Genomic DNA, 23,107 nt, shown 5'->3' with positions numbered 1-23,107 from the left:
GTCAAGTTTAAACTGATAAAGGGGACTATCAAATAGGCGCTGTTGTTAATAGTGGTTTAGACTCATCCTAGCTGCAATATATGAGTCTGAAATAATCGCGAATACTTTCTAGCCAATTAGGAAGCAGCTTAATTAAATAGATAGTCTATGGTAAAGAAGTGGTGTTACTATAGGAGTGGTTGGATGTCTCTAGCAGTGAACATCATTGGGATGCAGGTACATCCAACTGATGAGCTGTAAGTTGGACGGAACGTGCGTCTAGGATTCCATTGCTGCCTACGTCCCACCTATTCTACAGTACTATTTTGTTGTAATGGCTGTATAAACAAAATCTGTACATTTCAGTCAAAAGCATCAACAGCGGGACAATTCAAATGGAATCAAGATGGTATTACTGTTGTCAACACTCTACGTAATAAATCTTAGGGTTTTCTACGGGTTAACGCCAATCGGAAAAGCGAAAGCTTATTCGCCTTTATGAATTCTCATACAAACAGTTCCCTCATTGTTCTCAGGATTTTTATCACGAGGTGACAATAGCTAGAGCAGAAATGCATTGTGCTATATGACTTAATGAATTTCGCGCAAAAGTCGAAGAGGCACTACCTTAAGTCTGATTAGTTCGTCTATTAGTTTCAACGGATTCGATTCGCCTGTTGTGTATAATCTACATAGAAAAGACTGGGTATTCCATGCGTTTAATACTATCATTTTGACTATGGTGACAAAAAATAATTGTTAGATCCCCAGATCAACTATATGCTAGACAATTTCAAGTGACCGAAAATGTAAAGGCAATTAGATACTTACAGTGAACATGTAATGGTATATTAAATATTGGTTGTTTTTTTTTAAAAAATGAAACGATTGTATACGAAATTCACCACAAACAAACATCATTTTTGATAGATTATACTGTAGGTGTTCAAAATAGACATACGAGATAACATGACTAGGATAACAACAATTTGTTACCAACTTCGAGACGTTATACTATTTGTTAAAAGTACACTTTTAGTTATACGTTTTCGATTGATCATTAAGCAAACGAATAGACAGTAAAACGAACCATATTTCACTGATCACTTTTAATAATATTCATCTTAATTAGCGTGCATCCTTCTTTTTTTTTAAAAAAATCTGAACCTTATTTCTAATGTGAACCCGTTGTGTTCAATAGGAAAAAGAAACATTTGACATTTACCACTTTATTCAAGGCCAGTTGTTATGCGAATAAAATAAATCAAACAATTTCTCTTCAAAGAAAGAAAAAAAAGAAGAAAGAAACATAAATACAATAATAATAAATTTTGAAAATAGCCTATTCCATAAAAAGTATGCAAAATGATTATAGTCTATGATATAATCATTAATAGGCTTTTATTGTGAGTGTAGTATATAATAGGTAGTTAAGTTATACGGATTATATACAATCCATTGATAAAACAACATTTCACTGGATATAGTAGTAGGTACCACAAACAAACAAAAAAATTAGGTTATAATTAGGTTAGAAAAACGAGTAAATTGGAGATAAACTATTGTTGTTTATAATAAAATGAGTTGACCATATACTCCTCCTCACTCCTTAACCATTAACTATGTTTATATTTAAATGATTCAATGTTTAAATGTAAAAAAAAAAACCAAAAAACAAACAAGACCAAGATACAAAACAAAAAAAGTTTTTTAAAGAAGAAATTTTTATGGTATAGTTGATATGATATTTTTTTGACGTCCAAATGGTCCAGCAAATAAAGCAAGTTTTGATAAAGGTACACCAGCATTAAATAATTCTGGTATATCTATTTGACTACGATAATAATTGATTTTATTTTCAAATATCTAAAAGAAAAACAAAAAAAAAACAGATCAGGAAGATGGATGAGATGATTGTAAAAAAAAAAAAAAAGTGTTGAAATTCAATGGAATCCTATCTGAAGTAAAATTGTGTTGTAAAAAAGAAAATGTTCCTAGCTAAATTTCAAATTACTTTATGCATTGAATTAGTTTAAGGGTTTACTACTATGTTGTCAGTCAGTCAGTTAGCTACAACATAGGATCAGGCACATATATGCATCGGTTCAAGTTGCCATACCTCATTAACACAACAAGATGGACACCGGATTCATTAAAGTAGTTAATTCAATGATGATGGTAATATATAAAAGAAAGATTGCATATAAGGATATAGTATAGGAAGAAAGAATTAGTTGGTAGAAGGAAAGATATGAAGCGATTTTAATCTCTTAGTTTAAGGGAAGATAGATAGTGTATACATCGACGCTATTGTGATCGATTCTGATCCTTAGTCACGCAGATCCCAATCAAGTAGTGTGCATCTACCAACATGGCTCAGACTAGAAGTTAATGACGTTGTGAACTGATGCTACGTTTTGGTTTGGCCGCCTCTAACTTCCTTCCAACCATCTCCAACACCGTTTAGCATTGCACGTCGTGGTAATCGGTGTTGTATGTATAGAACAGAGGAAAGTAGTGGTTATGGTACTTGCATTGTAACTAAAAGGTCACAAATTCAACCTTATGCTCTACGTAGGGTAGTAGTTCATTAGCTTTCAATATAACATAGCAAGTAAATCAAAATCGAATTCATAAATACGAAATTATTAAGTGAATTACACTATATGTGAAAAGTCAATATCATAATCTTATTTTTCTTTAGTGATGTTTGACGTCGACGACTAATCAGCCAAGTTCTGAGTTATTTATGACGGGATCATTCATCAGATATACCACAGACAAACAAATAAAACTTACACTGGATGGATAAATCTGACCCTTGATGTTGGAAAAGTTGCACATAAATATACATACGTTACCAGTCATTTACACAAATTCTTTACAGAGAAGTTACATAAGTTCAATTCTCAAGAAAGGAAACTACTAGCTTATTTTAATCCATGATTGCATTATATTAATTACAAGTTATATTAATATTTAAAATCTGTTTTTCGCGCCAAAATTGGGTCCGAAATAGAAACTATGATCACTAGTATAACATCATTCCCTTTACCATTGGTTGTCACTTAGATTAACTTCCTTAGTGTTGCCTATCTAAGGCCAAATGAATACCATTTATACTGTCTGTTTATAATTTGTAAGCTGTTGTGTAACGTTCGATTTTTAAAAATCTACTAACATTTGTCCTTGTATTAGTATAGGCTACTGTTCGAACATAGGATATTGTAAACAATAACGTTACGTCATTATTTCCGTTCAGATAAAAAGGTACAAACCCCTTTTCTATTGAATACTAGAAAACTTTGATTACTCTGAAATAACACTCATCCGTTTATATTATATTCAATGCTTGAGGTTCTATTATAATCTTAACTATATTATACAACATCATTTTGTTTTCATTGACTTCCACTTGAATAAGTTTAAATATGATAAGTCTTGTTAATTTGAACGCTTTATTCGGTTCATAAGCTATTCTGGTAACCCGCAAGCTAGAACTACGCAGCGACCTCAACTCGAGAGAAAACGCACAAAATAAGCGAAAAACACTTTACTCCAAAGGTTCGTTCTTGTACAGAAAAACACGGGTATTTATAGATGTTATCATTTGTTAAATCAACATCATATTTTGACCAATCAATCCGCTAAAAGACTAATAGTAGCACGCCACGTTGACATTCTAGAAAGCTCCATCATACCCTGATTGGCTAGGACTCTTCGGCTTCTTTAGGGACTCTGGAGGCTCCGTTGCAGTTCTCGGAAAGCCAACTCAACAAAATATATTTAACATTTTTTTAAAACTCCTCTATTTTACCATAGACTACTATTATGCGTGAAAATTACTTATAAATACGATTCTACAACTTTAAAGATGATATTGATGCAAAGAAAATTTGTTTCGCTGAAACGTTTTCATTCCTTTTAAAGTTGTTATCAGTTTCTTTGATCACCCCTGTTAGTGGGACATAGACTGGACGATTGCTTCGGTGCATGCTGATTGGCTAATTCTTATCCAATCAGCACTAGTCGATAGTTGGAGAATACTCTAGAATCTTCTCATGTAAAAACTATAAATATACTAACGTTTTTCCCTATTATGTTTCTTACTTTCATCTTACTTCCATCTAACCTTGTTATTTGGAATATAATCTCTTTCCTGTTCAACCGTGTTTTGATTTGGGGACTTGTCGAGTGATTGGTGTCCAAGAATATTAAGCAATAGGTATAACTAGGTCATACCGTAAGAAAGAGATTATAACAACCCCAATTATTTTTCAATGGTTGAGATCATGAGTGAATTGAAGCTAGACCACCACCATGGAAAGCCTGGAAGCACTGGACGGCCGTTTCGTCATATCGTAAGACTCCTCGGCGGTATGCATCCACGATCCCGCCTTGCGAGATTTGAATCCAGGACCTATCAGAACGAAACGGCCGTCTGGTGGTTATTATGAAACAATAAAGTTAGTATACCAAACAACTAGATGAGATTATAGTCCTATAGATGACTTCTAGAATCATTCATTTTAATAATATCATCTAATATGATTAATGGTGTTTATTTTGATTTAGTATTTTGTTTTTCTGTTTATAATTCTGAACTGAATTAACTAGAGCTTAATCTATTCACTTTCTGTTAAACATTTAAAAGCTTATTTTTGGGTGGTAATTTTGTTACCATAAATCTTGCATTACTATCATTATTAGTATTACTAATGGTAGTAGTAAAGTGAAAAGGTTTCTTTCTTATAAGCCCTTAAATGAGCTATCCTTCCAACCGTCAGTTGGACTGTCGAGTGATGAACATACTTTTCGATTAATTCTTCTTAACATTATTTATCCTCTTCAATAAAAGGTATATCTCATTAAATTTATATTAAACTTTATATACATATTCTATAGTGTTAAAAAGTTTATTGTAAGCCATAAATCGGTTACAATGGGGTTAACTGAATCCATTCTCTGTCTTTCTTCTAAATCCTAAGATGTCACTACTCCTAACTTACTTTTTGAACTAAACTTTTCATTTTTAAATTTCCTTTATGCGATTGGGATTAATTGCTCTATGTCGCTTATCAACTTGTAGACCTCTTCTCTTATTACTGTGCTGATATAAGGTGTGGTAACATTTACCGATATACATTCATCCCAGAAAGTAAGCTGACGATTACTGATTGACTGACTGACTAAAAAAGACCTTGAAGAAATGACTTTTTTCCCTTTTAGAGAAACTTGTTGCACTCAACAAAGTGGACTTACCTACTAATATAATTTTGAAATATCACAATTGGATTTTTGTTATCATTATCATCATCATTGATGATAATGATAGCAAACATCCCCCAAATGCCCTGGTATGGGCGAGAGTAGGGTAGGCCCGCCCTCTCTCTCGAAATGCTCTCACACGGCCACAAGTATACAGCCTCTACCAGGGAAGTCCGACTCACTGCTTTCTCGTGGTGGGGGACGAAAAGCGAATGTCCGGCACTTTAACCGGATCCCAAATCAGTGGTGCACATGGGCTCCAGTATCCTGTGGGAACAAATGGCGTATGAACCAATTTTTGGTCACCGGCTACCATGGGACTGCATCTCCTCACGATGCTCCACTGCCTTGTGGGTTAGACCTTTAGGTCAAAGGCTCGGAGTGTGGCCCTCTAAGAAAACCACCTGTTTCGGTCTGGGCACCCGGGCAGTATCATAGCCGTCACACAAAAGTGTGGCGCATTTAAATTTGGTGCCCTCTTTTACCAATATTTATGTGTTCAAATAAATAAATAAATCATCATCATCATTATTGTGAATTATGCAAATATAATAAGTGAGTAATATCAGTAAGAATGAAAAGAGAATGATATTTATCATAATATAATTTCACTTACTCCAATACTTTTTGGTATCATTTGTGATGATAAATGCAATAGATGATGATTGATATATAAAACATTAGCAGCATGATCCTCTGGTAATGTAATCACTTTATAAGTATGTGAAGCAACACGACCAATTTCCTAAAATAAAATATAATTACAAATAAAATGATGGTAGAGCACAAAGACTTTCTTTCGTATATCATCTAAACAACATACTATTGAGAGTGAAAGGTAAAGTCAAATAATATGGCGAATAAATTTAAAATTACGGAGAAAGAAAACTAAATAACCTCTAAATGCCCTAATACTGCCGAGGGTGTGGAAAGTCAGCTCTTCCTCTTCAAATACTCTCACATGGCCACGCGTATACAGCCTCTGTCAGGGAAGTCCTAATCACTGACTTCATGCGGCAGTACTGTTGTTTACCAAATTGAAAGGACGAAAAGCGAATTTCCAGCGCTTTAATCGGGTTGGTGGGCACGGAGGGTTCTCTTAAGGGAGTCGGAAAACCCTGATTCCAAACCAATGCTCCACATGGACTCCAGTATTCTGAGGGAACAAATGACGTATGAACCTATTGTTGGCCACTGACTACCACGGGACTACATCACTTTACGTTGCTCCACTGCTTTGTGGATCAGACCTTTAGTTCGAAGGTTCCGGGTGTGGCTCCCTAAGGAAACCACCTGCTTCAGTGTGGGCACCCGGGCAGTATCATAGCCCACACACAAGTCAAGTGACTTGTGTGGCGCATATGTATTCGGTGTCCCTTTGTACCAATATTTATGTGTTCATAAAAATAATTACAAACTTAAGTATCGATGTAACTAAAATTTTAGTATTTAGAACAAAATGGGTTGAATGAAATCTATGTTAGCTGTTGGAATTTCATATAATTTGACAGTAACTGAGCACCGAGTATGCAGAAGATATCAGATGTAAAAATTGTATCCCAATAATCTGAGTGATTGACATTTTAATAATTCCAACGTTTCGTCCGGTAAACTGGTCCGAACTTCTTAAAGAGGAATGTAATCCCAAAAAAATATATACAAATAACTATATCACACTTAAAGTTTATCAGATCATGTTTATTGTTCCTAATGAGGCCAATAAACAAATTTGATCTGGAAAACAATGTTCACCATATAAAGAATATGTGTGTAACTGTATGCTATTTTTATTGGAAAAAAGTGATTTTTCATACACATACTTCCCTTTATCATTTTGAACAGAGCAAGAACAAAGATTCTAGCAGAATCGCATGAATTCATTTTATTTCGTAGCTTATCGTCAGCTGCTTACAACCTGTGATATTTAAAAATCATAATTGCATAATGGATTTAAATTGCTTACAGAATATTGTAAATATATACCTAATGTGAAAGAATATTCTACAACATTAATTGTGACAACAGTTCAAAAATGGGTTAGAAACAATTGATTACATAATGAATAAACATTGATAGGAATATAGTGAGTGGAGTTCAGTTAAAAGATTATTAATTTGAAAGATAGTTGAAAAAAATAAATTAGAATCAATGATGTAATAAATGCAACAGAAAGAGGAAAAAATTTTAAGGTTCAGTAAAGGAATATTTGTCACCAGGGTAAGGAAAGATTAACCACCGTCTCCTTTTAAATACATAGGTCAGGTTTTTGACGCCTGATGGCAATGGCTTCAGCAAACTTCAGAAGACTGGAGTTTGGCTGCTTACTAATCACCCTAAAGGATTGCAAGGTATCTACCTGATGTCCTGTATCAAGGAGATGTTTGGTGATTGCACTGTTCAGAGTCTTTCTTTCCCTTATTCTAAGACTTTTTGGAACATGTTCAAAGAATCTAAGATATGCTCTCCTTTCAGTTCGGCTGCTTTGGCAGGTACACGTAAATTTATAAATACAGTTGGCGGTAACATGAAAGAATTGCTTGTCGATCTTTGATTGGGTTATTGAACATGTTGTTTTATAGAGAATTAAAAGTTTAGCAGCCGGATAAGTTCTGGCTAGCGCTGTATTCAGTCTCTTGTTGATAATTTGTGCGACGTCATCACCTTTAAAGTTAAGATTTATATATACTGGCTTTTTATTGACCATAGTTATTTCCGTCTTCTTTTCCTTGGGCCTTTTATATTTGTCAATAAATTTTTGTGAATAAAAGTTGTCTTTTAGACATTTTTCTACGTTCATTAATTCTTCTTCCAGTTTGTCGGTGGTGCATATCTTTTCTGCCCTGTAAAATAGTGTTTTAACCAACGCCTTCTTGTAACTAATTGGACAAAAACTATTGAAATTCAGGTAGAGGCCATTCCAATTACTTTTCTATAAATTGAACGTTGAACTGTCCCGTCTCCCCTGCGTTTTATGGCAACATCAAGAAAGTGGAACATGTCGTTCTGTTCGTGCTCCATAGTAAAATGTATGTTATTATGAGCGTTATTGAAGAGTTTGAGCAGGCGGATTACATGTTGTTTATTATTACAGATAATAAAGGTGTCGTCCACATATCTTGAGTATTGCGTTGTTTCACAAATAGCCTGTTTAAGTATCGTGTTTTCAAGATACCCCATAAAAATATCTGCCATAATTGGACCTAGTGGACTACCCGTTGCTACGCCATCGACTTGGCGATATATGGTGTTGTTAAATTGGAATTGAACATCCGTTGTACATATTAGAAGTAGTTTTTGAATTCTGGGGCTGGTAAAGGTAGGAGATCATCATTCTGACAAATTATATCAATAGTTTCAAAAAGTGGTATATTGGTGAACAAGGATGTTACATCAAAAAGACCATGAACTTGTCGTTAACATTCGTATGATTTAGTCTTTCAGCAAATTGGAATGAATCTCTTAACGTATATGTTGCTAATCTATGACGAACCGGTTCTAGTTTTTCTGCTAACCAGCGTGCGACTTTATGATATGGTGAGTTGATCATTGATAGGATAGGTCTAAGAGGAACGTCATGTTTGTGAACTTTTGGTAAGCCATACATATGAGGTAGACGTGAACCACGTGGTTTTAGATCGTTGTAAGTAGAATTATCAATCATTTTCTTTTTTAGGAGTTCTCTAAGCATGCCTGTGATTCGTTTTTCTGTTGAATCAGTCAAATCTTTTTTGGATTTATCTACTTTGAACCTCAGTTGGTCGTCGAGGATTGACTTCATCTTAGTGACATAATCAGCTGTGTTCAATAAGACAACACCTGGACCTTTATCCGGTTGTAAAATCATCACCTCATTATTTTGTTTGATGTTTCTGAGGGCTATTAGATGTTCTTTGGATAGAATATTCGACTTTGGTGTTGATGACACGAAGTATTGGTTGGCAATATCAACTAACTTTGATTTGAACCATCCTTTCTTTTCCTCATTCATTGGCTGCAAATCTTTTAACTGGTCAAACAGATTTTCGAATTGAGCTTCTGTACTCATTACACGACTAAGGACTGAGGCCGGTGCTTTTGGTAAAGGCGTTAATGATCTAAACATCGTATGTCGAATAAAATTCATGAACTTTATTTGTGATCTTCAAATCAAGGTTTGCAAGGATTTCCATAAATCTCTATTGAAAACTCTGATAAGAGAACAACTATGTTTTGGGTTTCCGGAAAACCCTTCGAAGTTTATCTATAACTTATCAAATACGAAGCTTAATAGTATAGAAACAGAAGCCTTATCACTGGGACTCAAATTTCATATACCAAAAGCAAATACTGACAGGATTGATACAGAAGCTCAATTCGAAAATCTGTTTGACCAGTTAAAAGATTTGCAGCCAATGAATGAGGAAAAGAAAGGATGGTTCAAATCAAAGTTAGTTGATATTGCCAACCAATACTTCGTGTCATCAACACCAAAGTCGAATATTCTATCCAAAGAACATCTAATAGCCCTCAGAAACATCAAACAAAATAATGAGGTGATGATTTTACAACCGGATAAAGGTCCAGGTGTTGTCTTATTGAACACAGCTGATTATGTCACTAAGATGAAGTCAATCCTCGACGACCAACTGAGGTTCAAAGTAGATAAATCCAAAAGATTTGACTGATTCAACAGAAAACGAATCACAGGCATGCTTAGAGAACTCCTAAAAAGAAAATGATTGATAATTCTACTTACAACGATCTAAAACCACGTGGTTCACGTCTACCTCATATGTATGGCTTACCAAAAGTTCACAAACATGACGTTCCTCTTAGACCTATCCTATCAATGATCAACTCACCATATCATAAAGTCGCACGCTGGTTAGCAGAAAAACTAGAACCGGTTCGTCATAGATTAGCAACATATACGTTAAGAGATTCATTCCAATTTGCTGAAAGACTAAATCATACGAATGTTAACGACAAGTTCATGGTCTTTTTTGATGTAACATCCTTGTTCACCAATATACCACTTTTTGAAACTATTGATATAATTTGTCAGAATGATGATCTCCTACCTTTACCAGCCCCAGAATTCAAAAACTACTTCTAATATGTACAACGGATGTTCAATTCCAATTTAACAACACCATATATCGCCAAGTCGATGGCGTAGCAACGGGTAGTCCACTAGGTCCAATTATGGCAGATATTTTTATGGGGTATCTTGAAAACACGATACTTAAACAGGCTATTTGTGAAACAACGCAATACTCAAGATATGTGGACGACACCTTTATTATCTGTAATAATAAACAACATGTAATCCGCCTGCTCAAACTCTTCAATAACGCTCATAATAACATACATTTTACTATGGAGCACGAACAGAACGACATGTTCCACTTTCTTGATGTTGCCATAAAACGCAGGGGAGACGGGACAGTTCAACGTTCAATTTATAGAAAAGTAATTGGAATGGCCTCTACCTGAATTTCAATAGTTTTTGTCCAATTAGTTACAAGAAGGCGTTGGTTAAAACACTATTTTACAGGGCAGAAAAGATATGCACCACCGACAAACTGGAAGAAGAATTAATGAACGTAGAAAATGTCTAAAAGACAACTTTTATTCACAAAAATTTATTGACAAATATAAAAGGCCCAAGGAAAAGAAGACGGAAATAACTATGGTCAATAAAAAGCCAGTATATATAAATCTTAACTTTAAAGGTGATGACGTCGCACAAATTATCAACAAGAGACTGAATACAGCGCTAGCCAGAACTTATCCGGCTGCTAAACTTTTAATTCTCTATAAAACAACATGTTCAATAACCCAATCAAAGATCGACAAGCAATTCTTTCATGTTACCGCCAACTGTATTTATAAATTTACGTGTACCTGCCAAAGCAGCCGAACTGAAAGGAGAGCATATCTTAGATTCTTTGAACATGTTCCAAAAAGTCTTAGAACAAGGGAAAGAAAGACTCTGAACAGTGCAATCACCAAACATCTCCTTGATACAGGACATCAGGTAGATACCTTGCAATCCTTTAGGGTGATTAGTAAGCAGCCAAACTCCAGTCTTCTGAAGTTTGCTGAAGCCATTGCCATCAGGCGTCAAAAACCTGACCTATGTATTTAAAAGGAGACGGTGGTTAATCTTTCCTTACCCTGGTGACAAATATTCCTTTACTGAACCTTAAAATTTTTTCCTCTTTCTGTTGCATTTATTACATCATTGATTCTAATTTATTTTTTTCAACTATCTTTCAAATTAATAATCTTTTAACTGAACTCCACTCACTATATTCCTATCAATGTTTATTCATTATGTAATCAATTGTTTCTAACCCATTTTTGAACTGTTGTCACAATTAATGTTGTAGAATATTCTTTCACATTAGGTATATATTTACAATATTCTGTAAGCAATTTAAATCCATTATGCAATTATGATTTTTAAATATCACAGGTTGTAAGCAGCTGACGATAACCTACGGAAAAAAAATGAGTCCAAGGACAAGTGGTCGTTCATTTTTATTATACATCTGGAAGTATATAAGAATGAAGTAAATCAGTCGAAGTATCCACAGACTCAGATCATTCACATGGTTAATTGTGATGCTAAAAACGAATTACAATTATGATAATCATAAGTGAATCGAGAAAATGACTAAATAACCGTCCATCGATGTTGATATCAATCTTTAGTTGGTGAAAGTCCTAGTGTTCATATGTTAAGCAACAGTTGGCATGGTGTATTTAACTTTGTTTAACCTCTTCTGTCAATGTTGTTATGATTCTCTTATTTATACACAGCTTCAGTTTCATTTCTTTATGAGATCTGAAACCTTTATGAAGTATTTTCATCCCTTCAAAAACGATAGTATATCCGATCTCTTGACCTTACTAGAAACCGAATAAACACGATTGAACAAGCTTTAGGTGCGATTTTGTTATGTATATATACCTTTAGATTATATTTCCATTGAAGAAACTCGGACCAGTTTGTCAGACGAAACATCGGAATTGTTGAACTGTCGATAGCACAAGTTATTCAAATAAAATTTTGATATTTAACGTATTGGAATTATTTCCTCCAAAACACTGTCTTCAGCTTACCTTCAACCAAAAAAAGTTCACATTTTGTCATGCTGCCTTAACTAACAGTTTATGGTGTTTAGAAGCTAGATAAGTAAAATATGAAGTCGGGGATAGATATGTAAGTCTAAGTAGTCATACTTACTTAATTGGCCTCATCATACTGAATAGAAGATTCTGTCGAGTAAGATCAGATGGAATTCAGAAATCTTAAATACGATGAAGATTTACAGCTTACGTCGATGCTTCTGGTAGTTCCACGTTTTCTGAACTGGACGAGTTATGTGGGAAGGTTGGGTTTTCGTCCTGTACATCATCATCGTGTACTTTATTTCTGTTATTTGAAAAACTCTAATTCAGTGTTTTGATGAACTCGTTTCTAACTGGTTGTATTTACATGTTTTAGTGAGGTGAAGTGAACGACACACCCAACTATCTCACTCCCTATCTTCAATTTATATGTTGACTCAAACCGGTAGTAAAGTAACATTTTGCATTCGGAGGAAGAAAACACATCCCGAATATCTTTACATTGTTGTTTAAGGCAGTTAGATGCTAGTTACCAGGGTGAAACACCGTCACACTCCAAAATAGTCAGCAGTAAGACTCTGCATTTCGACAATAATTTTGCTTACCGTTCCCCGACCGACCTCCATGGGATAGTAGGACCTAGAAAAATAATTATTTCAGTCAACACAGCTTGATCGGGTATAAGAATAGGTAAGCCCGATTACTATGTCAAGGTAGCAGCTATGGTCGGAACGGATTCTCTTGTTTACTTACGTTTAGCCTTGATATTACTTGATAATATGGTACAGCCACGATTGAGAAGAACTTGGGAATTATTACTGATGTATCATGTCTATACACTCAATGTTACATTTTAACCAATAACTAGGGACAAAGCTACTTTTACTAACAAAAGTTTCGAAAAAACATTTGTTGTAAAGCAATCACTTAGTATAAAATGTTTGAAAAGGAGTCATTCATTACTTTACTTTTAGTATAGAGAAATAAAGTAATCATTTTTAAATAAACATAAATTTGATTAAGATTGAAAATTTGGTCTCTATTACACATTTCCTTATTAAAATAAACATTCATCCTCTGAACAAATCAAATACCTGTATCGATGTAGTGCCTATATTTTGTTACTTATGAAATGGATGCATTATTATCATTGTTTATCTGTTTTTTTCTTTCTTTAATGATCATCGAACTAACTCTCTAATGACCGATTTAGAAGAAGAAAAAAAACATTTACAAAATGAATATAATCAACGATATTGAGAAATGTAAGAAAATTATGCTATATATATATATGGAGAGATTTTTCTAGCAATTAACGAATTTCCTTGTCAGCATGTTGACAGTTCGTACAGCGTTTCTGTTGGGATATTCAGAAAAATATCCCCAAAATTATCCTGTTAAGTCTGGTGCTATCCTTGAACGTGAAATGGTGTCATTTTCCTATTGGTCAATATTCACGGTAGTCCTAACTGTATAAATATGCATTTGTCTGTGAAGCATTATTCCTATTCTTATTCTTCTCCTGACCCCATAAACAATTTCATCTACGGTTCGTGTTCTGATATATTGGAGATTGGGGAACAGTATTGGGGTCGTACTGGAATATCTGAAGTTGGTCAGTCGGTAGAAATTAGAGTAGCCACCCTGCGGTCCACAATAGTTTCACATACTTCAATCTGGTTAGTATGACTAATCCGTGCGCAAATAGTACGACTATAGTTCGTGTTATATATTTGAAAAGGGGAATATAGTTTAAACCAATATTTATGAAAAATATTATACCTTTAATAGTTGTTTAGCTGCTTCACTTTCGCCCACTGCCAGTACATTAATCCCAGCCACACCAACGGCATCTTTAAGGGAACGAAAAGGTTGAGGTAACTTGACGATAGAAGTTGCATATTCTGGGAATGCACGTGCCACAGCGTGAGCACCAGCCTCATTAGTATGGGCGGAAATGCCCACAATAATTTCCTGACCTAGAATAACAAATTTGAGATAAATGCTAAATGCAGAAGGTAGGTCTACAATACGAGCAACCAAATTTACCTGAGAAAATATAAACACGTAACCAAGTATCGGTTTATTACAGTTAGCTATGGACTGCACACGTGTGCGAACAAGTGATAAAATAAAAAATATCAAGATATAGTATGGTAGGGTTTTAATGGGATACTTCGATCAATGTATATAAATCAAAGGCACATAAGAAAGAATGTATAGATAAAAGTGCTATCGATTTTCAACTTGCTCAGTACCTAAAAGACCAGCCTATTTAAGTTTATCCGTTAGATATCAGTTATAAACGGGTTTTGGTTCGGGCAGCCAAGTAGTATTACTAAACTTAAAATAAGGCTGAAAGCTGAACATAAACTTGTATGTAGTAGGATGTGTCACCACTACTTACAACTATACTACGCATACCCTTTAACAGTCGATTACAGTCAGCTCATAGAACATCAGAAAACCCCATACAATACAAACAAACTATCGACAACTTCATTGAGTGGTGGTATATTCCGACCCCCGACCGTACCTGCCACCTCGAAGTGGTGATCGGGCTTGCCCATCAGGAAGACGCAACAGAGCTAAATTGGCTGAAACATGTGTTCCTTTAGGTTCGACAATGTCAGGTAGCTCGGTTAGAGAACGATAAGACTAAAGGCAGCAACTTAGGGCTCGATGGCGAAGTCGTATTGCCTAATGTATTTTATTTATTTATTTATTTGAACACATGAATATTGGTACAAGAGAGCGCCAATATATATGCGCCACACAAAACAATGAGAATTCGAAGAGAAGTAGAAAAAAAAACTAAGGAGCGCAAAGGAAAAAGAGAACAATGACGAAGAGATTGGAGTAAGGTAGTGTGGTAGTAACGACGGAACGAAAAGGTACAATCAGAAGAAATCTTTCAGGTAAAGGAGACACAACCACTTTTTATGAAGAAAGTAAAAGAAGGTTACAGCAGGATCGCCACTGACTTCTATTCTGAGCCATATCTGATAACGTCTCTAGCCACTGTGTAGCACCATCTCTCAGACCCCAACCAGGGAGTCGTGAAGGACCAACAGAAGCCAGTCCTTTGCAGCTTTCTTTCATACCACGACACCATGTCATGCACTGACCACCTCTCCGCTTCTTCCAACCAGTCCCAGAGTCGGCAAATAATGCACGGCATGGAATTCTCTGGGACGACATTCGTAGAACATGTCCAAGCCACCGAAGTCGGTGTTTCAAGATGGTAACACCAATTGAATTATCATCTCTGTGCCCGAACACACGATGCCGAACCTCTGCATTACTGACATGGTGTTGCCACTGGATGTCAGCAATCCTTCGGAGACAGCGATGATCGAACACAGAGAGTCGTCTAACGTCCTCAACTCGGAGAGGCCAGGTTTCACAAGCATAGAGCAAAACTGCTCTCACCGACGCGTTGTAGATCCGACCTTTTACAGCCAGACTAACATCACGAAGGCGCCAAAGGTGGCCCAGATTGGCATAAGCCGCTCTGGCTTTCACTATTCGTGCATTGATCTCATCACTCACACCCCCACCAACACTTATGCAGCTACCCAGATACACGAACTTCTCAACTACGTCTATCTGCTCACCATCCAGGGTGAGTACAGGATTAGAATCCTGCCAGTCTTGTAGAAGTACTTTGCACTTCGAAGGTGCAATATCATCCGCATACTCAAGGTCGAGAAGTCTTTCTCCAGGCAACAGATCCACACCACCATTACTTACATTCATCAGAGCTGTTTCCAGAATGTCATCGATGGCAAAGTTGAAGAGGAATGGTGAGATTGGGCAACCCTGCCTAACCCCACTGCTCGAATGGAACAATGGAGAGAGGTGGTTGTATGCCCTCACTCTGCCTGAGGTGTTTTTATATAGGGCTTTTAGGATGTTAATAAACTTCTCAGGCACACCCTTCTTCAATAGACAATCCCAGAGAACAGTCCTGTCCAACGAATCGAAGGCAGCCCTGATGTCAAGAAACACTACGATTGTTGGCCTTTGAAAAGTATGGCGGTGTTCTAACATTAGGCGGAGGGTGAAGATATGATCAATACATCCTCGACCAGAACGAAACCCAGCCTGCTCCTCGCGAGTCAATCTTTCTCGGGTTTTGAACAACCTACGAAGTGTGACGGAAGCCAATAGCTTGGACGCAATCGGAAGTAAACTTATCCCCCGATAGTTGTTACAGGAACGACGTGAACCCTTTTTAAAGATAGGGACAACTATCGACTCATTCCATGACGTTGGTACACTCTCTAGTTCCCAAACCTTTGTAAACAACGTCGTCAATTCCTTAGTCAAAAAGTCACCACCATCTTTAAAAAGAGCCGGAGGTAAGTCATCTGGGCCAGGTGATTTGTAACGTTTCAAGAGTTGGAGTTCCTTGCGGACTTCCTCCTCATTTGGTGGATCAGTCGTCACCGGCCATGGAGGGCAGGACAGTCTGACCGATGTTGCCGGAGCAGCAGGCCAGTTGAACTGCCCTTCGAAAAATTCTGCCCATCGTCCAAGACGTCGATGGATGTTAGTGATTGGCATCCCATCATCCTCGCAGATTGTTTCACTCACACCAGACTTCTTGCTGCCAGTGGCTCGGATGAGCTGGAAGAGCTTCCGGTAGTTACCAGATGCAGCTGCTGCTTCCAGCTCATTAGCACGCATCGACCACCAGGCTTCTCGGTCCTTACGCAAGCTTTGCCCAATTTCCTTACGTAACATCCTTCGTTTATGGTCAAACTCACGGTCACCCGGAGTAGACCGACGGGCTTCAATGAGTTGTAGGGAACCAGAAGAAACCCAGTGCTTAAAAGCGGGACGTTTCGCAAACCCACAACTGACTGATCCCGCCATTTTCATGGCGTCATGCAATTGCAACCAATGCTCATCTATACTTTTCGGTGGAGTAGTAGCTAGCCTAGAGGCTAGCTCGGTTCGATACTTACTTGCAACAGAAGTTGCAACCAGCTTGCTAACATCAATCTTTTGGTGGTGGTCACTTCGTTGGCCACTGAAAAGTAAGGCAAGATTGGTGCAGACCAAGGCATGGTCAGAGTCCAGATAGGTACTCCAAAAGGAGCGGCAGTCTTGTACACAACCACGCCAGCGGTAGCTGATCGCGATGTGATCAATCTGAGTCCAGGCTTGAGATGCAGAGGGAGGACGCCAGGTGGCACATCGGCGATGACTGTGCCGAAAGTTAGTGCTAGCCAGAAACAGGTTGTGGTCTGTGCACAGTTGCAGTAGACGGTCCCCGTTATCTGACCTGCGACCAACGAGTCCCCATTGGCCACCTAAACGACTCTCTTCTGTGCCTAGACGCCCGACCTGGGCATTCAAGTCTCCGGCTAGTACTACAATATCTGTCGAACGCACTTTCTGGAGAAGAACTGATAACTGGTGGTAAAACTCATCCTTGATTGCATCCGGGCTGCAATCTGTCGGGGCATAGGCGGAGATGACGAAAAGACATCGTTTCTCACGCCGATTTCTCACTTTGATGGAACTTTCTAATCTAACAGCACATAACCGACTGTTAATGGGGATCCAATCGACTAGTGCTGCCTCAGCTCTAGCGCTTAGTGCGACACCAACGCCAGCAAGACCAGACGAAGATGACACAGGGTCCCCGGATAAGCGCACGTAAAACAAGCTTTTCGAAGCGACAGATGGAGATCGAATTTGTAGTACTTCGCCAGAGTCTTGAATACGGGTCTCGGATAGAGGGGATATGAGAGCGGTAAGGTGTTTCCCTCGGATGACCAGCCTCTGTGGCCCTCATACTAACCACTATCAACATCCGACTTCATCTTTTTCACAAGTGAACCCTTCTCTCACCACATCTTATTAATTCTTCTATACCCACGCACCACCAATGCTAATGATTTGACTTTGAATACAAGAATAAACATCGTCTGACGTGGTGACCTCCACAATCGACTCATCAATCGCTATTAGTAATGTTGAATTTCAACTTAATGATGAGAAAGTTAAGAATAAACAAAAGAAATAACTACAGGAGTTAGCCAACCGTGAACGCGATATTCAGCCTGAGGTAACTTAGCTTGATATCTAAAAAAAACTATGGAAACAGCAGTGATATCCACTAGTAACTCAGACCAAAAGGTTAAGAAAAATCAGTGGATTTCAGCAGAGATAGGTACCAGTAGATAATTGTTCAAGCATATCAAGGGAACGGGTGTCAGAAATCCGGCTGTTAATGTTACTAACTCGTGAAAAGGTTATTATTCACTATTCACTGTCACACCTCTGTACAATCAGCATTACGACTTCGGACCTTGGGTTTGTTGCTTTTAGTCTTACCGCTCTTCAACCGACCTGTCTGATATGGTAGGACCTTGAGGAACGGTTGTTCCAGCCAGCACAGCTTGGTTGCTTCGTCACGACAGGCAAGCCCGACCACCACGTCAAGGTAGCAACAACGGTCGGGCGATGGGCAGAACACTTTAGGGAACAGTCTAAATGGCTTCTAGCAACCTGAATGGCAAACTGATGTAAGTCATCCAAATGCTAATGAGGTTGAGAAGGCTACAAGTAATTTTAGGTAAGAGAGAGCATCAGGGCTTGATGGACCAACCCCTGAGATTTTTAAGGGTTGTGGTCCAGTTTTGGCAGCCAGATTAACTGAAATCTTAGCTAAAATATGAGAAATGAACGTAATCCCATTTGACTGGTCTGGATCCCTGATCGTCCCAGTTTAGAAAAAACGAGAAGAATCCTCTTGTGACAAACACAGAGGAACCGGTTTAATTATTAGTGTCCAAAATATTAGCCTCAATAATACTTCAACCCCTAAGTGGTATCTGACGGGATCTCGACACGGATTCAGAAAGTCCGATTGGCTTTTCGCCAACTTGCATCACTTGTGGCGTGGGCGAGACATCCGTCTTCCAAACCAAAACAGCGTCAATCCATCGACATTTGAGTTTATCGATGTTAACAGGTGTAGACTAAGAGGTTGGAATGCACGTGATTATCGTAGCCAATGGTTAGCGACCTTGAACTGCATGACTCAAAATCGTTTGCAATCGCAGAGTTGCATCCACTCTTTGTCTTCCCCAAGATCCTGAGATTCTAAATTCCTTTTGTTTTGCTTTTTTGTTTGCTTCTCTAATTTATGTTTTTTTCAGAGTCGTGTGTTCGGTACCTAACATTCCCCATTATCACCGATACTTTTACTACCTCGACTATTCTGGGATTTGGCCTAACTGCGTTAATGGGGTATGGAAACTTGAACTGATGTACGTACGTACACGTTCTACGTCGTGACTGACTGATATTCTGCCCTAATTATTCATGACCTGTCTCCTGCTTGCTCTTATACTGACCAAAATAACGAACTAAGGTAGGTTGTGGTGCCTTATAAACTGTACATGGATCAATCACCTCGTCCCGCAAAATTCATCAGAATGGTTACTTATTTTAACTAGATTTCTACATCCAAAATACTAGTTTTACAGTGGATTAACTATATGCAAGTGATACTGCAGAAACATCTGCCATTAAATCATTGTAACCTGAGCGCGTTTCCTACTTTGAGAAACATGTTTTACACCTGAGGGAAGTGTAAATAGAACCATAGAGTATTTATACTCTTTCCTCAGCAATTAAGTGAATATTAAACTGTGAAGCAGTTTGTGTGGATTGGTGAAAGAACAACGGAAAATTTTCGCATGTGATAAAATCCCGTCATCCACCAACCCACAAATATCAGCAGATTTAGAAATCTCAACTAACTTTTGAGAAATTCTGCTGTTTGAAATGCTGAAAAAGTGCATATTTACCATCCAAAAGTTATGCAAAAGATAGAGAACTTTTTCAACACGTGAAACTCGAACTCGGTGATCATATTCATAGGCAGTATTTTCCATTATGTAAATTAAATCAGAGTAGTGGAGAAAGGTTACGATATCTAGATGTATTTACTTAAATTTGAACGCTTTACAGTATATCTGGTTCATAGCCTACATGCTAGATCATTCAATTAATAGCATATTCTAATTGAAACTTTATGTCAGATGCAAAATATATCTTCACCAATGATCTACATAGGCTTAAGAAGTCACAAAAGCTGGAAAGTTTAAAATTGCCTCAAGTCTGCAAAGGGAGCATACTTATTTTATATCCAAAATATGCTGGACAATTGGTCAAGGCCTTCTAGTCATATATATGACTAAGTGAGATTTTAATAAATGGGTATCTATAGCATTGTGGAGTGAAAAAATATTCTTATTACATCACTTGTACATGTGTTAAATTACCTGTGAAAAGGACGTCGCTCCCCTCAACTTGAGCATTTTCTGTATTCAGCTCAACTATTTTAATTCCCAGTTCCTTTTTGAGAGTATGACGAATTAGGTTGACCTAAAATTATTAGAAAAGCAACTAAATATATTCTACTTCTCCTTGTCTGTGACATCGATATGGGTTACACATCAGTGCTGTCCCATTAATTATAACAGCTGTGTCGTCTACTTTTACACACTCAGGATGACGTTCATCCGCTTCCATTTCAAGTACATCGACTCCGTTTTGTCTCAATGCCTCAACGAATTTTTCTCTCTCATTACAAGCTTCCTCATAGTTGAATTTTCCACCCTTTTTTCCTGGTACGTTAGCATCAGGAGACATCAAAAATTCTTCAAACGATCTGGGTATTTGGCTTACCACTGCATATTCGTATTGGAATGCCATTAAAATGAAGTACAACAAACGCTACAATCTAAGCGCCACGCTGACGTTCAAACTCCAAATGCCTTAGTTTCAGTTTCAGTTTGGGAAGGACAGGAGGCTTGGTGGCCTGTGTTAGTCCTGGCAATGGTGATCTCTCACTTGATCCAACTTTCTTTTGAAATAGTCGACGGATGGAGCCTCAACCACGTGTTGAAGTAATGAATTCCACTCGTTGATGATTCGATGGGGAAGTCGATAGTCAGCTGACAAGTAATTTGTTCTCGGCTTGTGAACTTTTTTGGAGTGTCCTCGTAAATTCTCTGTTTTGGAAGACAAGAAAAATGAGGGCATATTAGGTGCAAATTTATCACTAAGCAATTTGTAGTGATGATGTCACAGGTATTCAGTGTTTCACAACGCTTCTACCAGTAACACCTAATATGTTTCGTTCCCACCAAGAGAAATCAAAAGACAGAGTCGAGGAGATCGGAAGAGTATATTTGGCGATGACCAATATATCGGGATTCTCTGATCTAATCTGGCTAGCGATTGCGGTTGGTGTTGAGCACGGCGTTAACACACGTGATCTGGTGCGGATGCCTGACCGAGCGCCTTCAGCTAGATGAGTCCACTAAAACATATGGTCAGCATCCAATGTCGAAAACTTAATGCTATTTATTTTGGGGATTTATTTACCGCTACAGATCACTCCCCCCCCTAGTGGGGCAGTGACGACCCTAAGACGTGGCCAGCCAGAAGTTTAAACCCAACGAGTTTGTCGTTGGTAAACACTCTTCTGATAGCTTACTAAATTTAGCAGCGTCTGGTCGTCTTTCCTTACTATATGGGACGGAGGTACAACATAGTAAAAAAGAAAATGTACAATGAAAATTTCGGATCCTCATAAACGTCATCGTTCTTTTCCAGCCGTCCTGGAAAAGAAAAAATAAAATGTAAGTGCATGTCGAAATACACTCGTATGTGCGTAAAAACACAATGTCGGCGGAAAAAATGGAAAATAAACTCATGAACACGTAATAGCATTAAAAAATTGTTTCTTTTGTTTTGTTTTTTTAAATAGAAATAAAAATATATAAGCATATTAAATTTTTTTTTTTTTAAAATAATATAAAATGTCGAGAAGTGCCTTACGTGCAATAGTCGTTTAAATGTTCTGGAAATCTCACCCTTCTTCCAGAACGCGTCGTTTTAAGTTTATTTTCGGATACTGTCGAAGTATCATCGTGTGTGTTGGTTGTCGGATGAGGTATTGTAAGTGTCGGAGTCGTGTCGTTCGATTGTACCGAAGGAAAATCGACGTGGATAGGATTTCCTTCTAAATACGCTGCTTTTAAGCGATCGATGCTGATGCTATCGTTTGTTCCGTTCTTATCGACTATATAGTACTTAGATTCACGTTGAAGAACTTTGAAGGGTCCTTCGTATGCTGATTCGAATGGTCGTCGATGCGAGTCTCGACGAATGAAAACGTGTGTACTATATCGTAAGCCAGGTTGAACGAAAACATCAGTTGATTGAGGTCGAGTGAAAGCAGGTTTAACTGAACGCATTGCGTTTGTAAGCCTGTTCGTGTAGGAGGTTAGATCCATGTTCATTGAAGAGGATGAAGGATCCACGAATTCTCCTGGAAGTCGAAGTGTCGTTCCATAAACGAGTTGAGACGCAGTGTATCCAATGTCAGCTTTCACTGCATTGCGGATACCTAGTAAGACGAGTGGAAGAGCGTCGGTCCACTGTGAAACGTTTGCTGCTGATAGCGAAGCTTTCAGTTGTCGGTGAAAACGTTCTACCAACCCGTTTGCTTGTGGATGGTAGGCGGTCGTTCGGAAGCGAGTGATTCCTAAAAGTGTGGTCAGACGACGGAAAAGATCAGATTCAAACTGACGTCCGCGGTCTGTAGTGATGGTTGAAGGGCAACCGAAGTTTGCTACCCATCGTTCGACGAATGTGCGGGCCACTGTTTCAGCAGTGCTGTCCTTGATAGGTACTGCTTCTGGCC

At 37.8% G+C, this 23,107-nt stretch overlaps 1 protein-coding gene across 1 annotated transcript; it reads right to left on the bottom strand.

Moving 5' to 3' along the window:
- Window positions 1–1,059: 1,059 nt before the first annotated feature.
- On the bottom strand, window positions 1,060–21,332 carry DDAH1 (N(G),N(G)-dimethylarginine dimethylaminohydrolase 1). The gene is made up of 5 exons (XM_051212662.1): window positions 20,815–21,332; window positions 20,676–20,778; window positions 14,149–14,345; window positions 5,864–5,992; window positions 1,060–1,845 (listed from the first exon to the last, which is right to left on the bottom strand). Exons 1-5 carry the CDS (start codon window positions 21,106–21,108, stop codon window positions 1,705–1,707), a joined length of 864 nt encoding a protein of 287 aa, XP_051072849.1. The 5' UTR covers window positions 21,109–21,332; the 3' UTR covers window positions 1,060–1,704.
- Window positions 21,333–23,107: the final 1,775 nt, after the last annotated feature.

This window comes from Schistosoma haematobium, chromosome ZW (genome assembly GCF_000699445.3).
Source record: "Schistosoma haematobium chromosome ZW, whole genome shotgun sequence".
Classification (NCBI taxonomy): Eukaryota; Metazoa; Platyhelminthes; class Trematoda; order Strigeidida; family Schistosomatidae; genus Schistosoma; species Schistosoma haematobium.
Note: the sequence above shows the minus strand (reverse complement) of the source record. Positions and strands in the feature narration are given on the sequence as shown.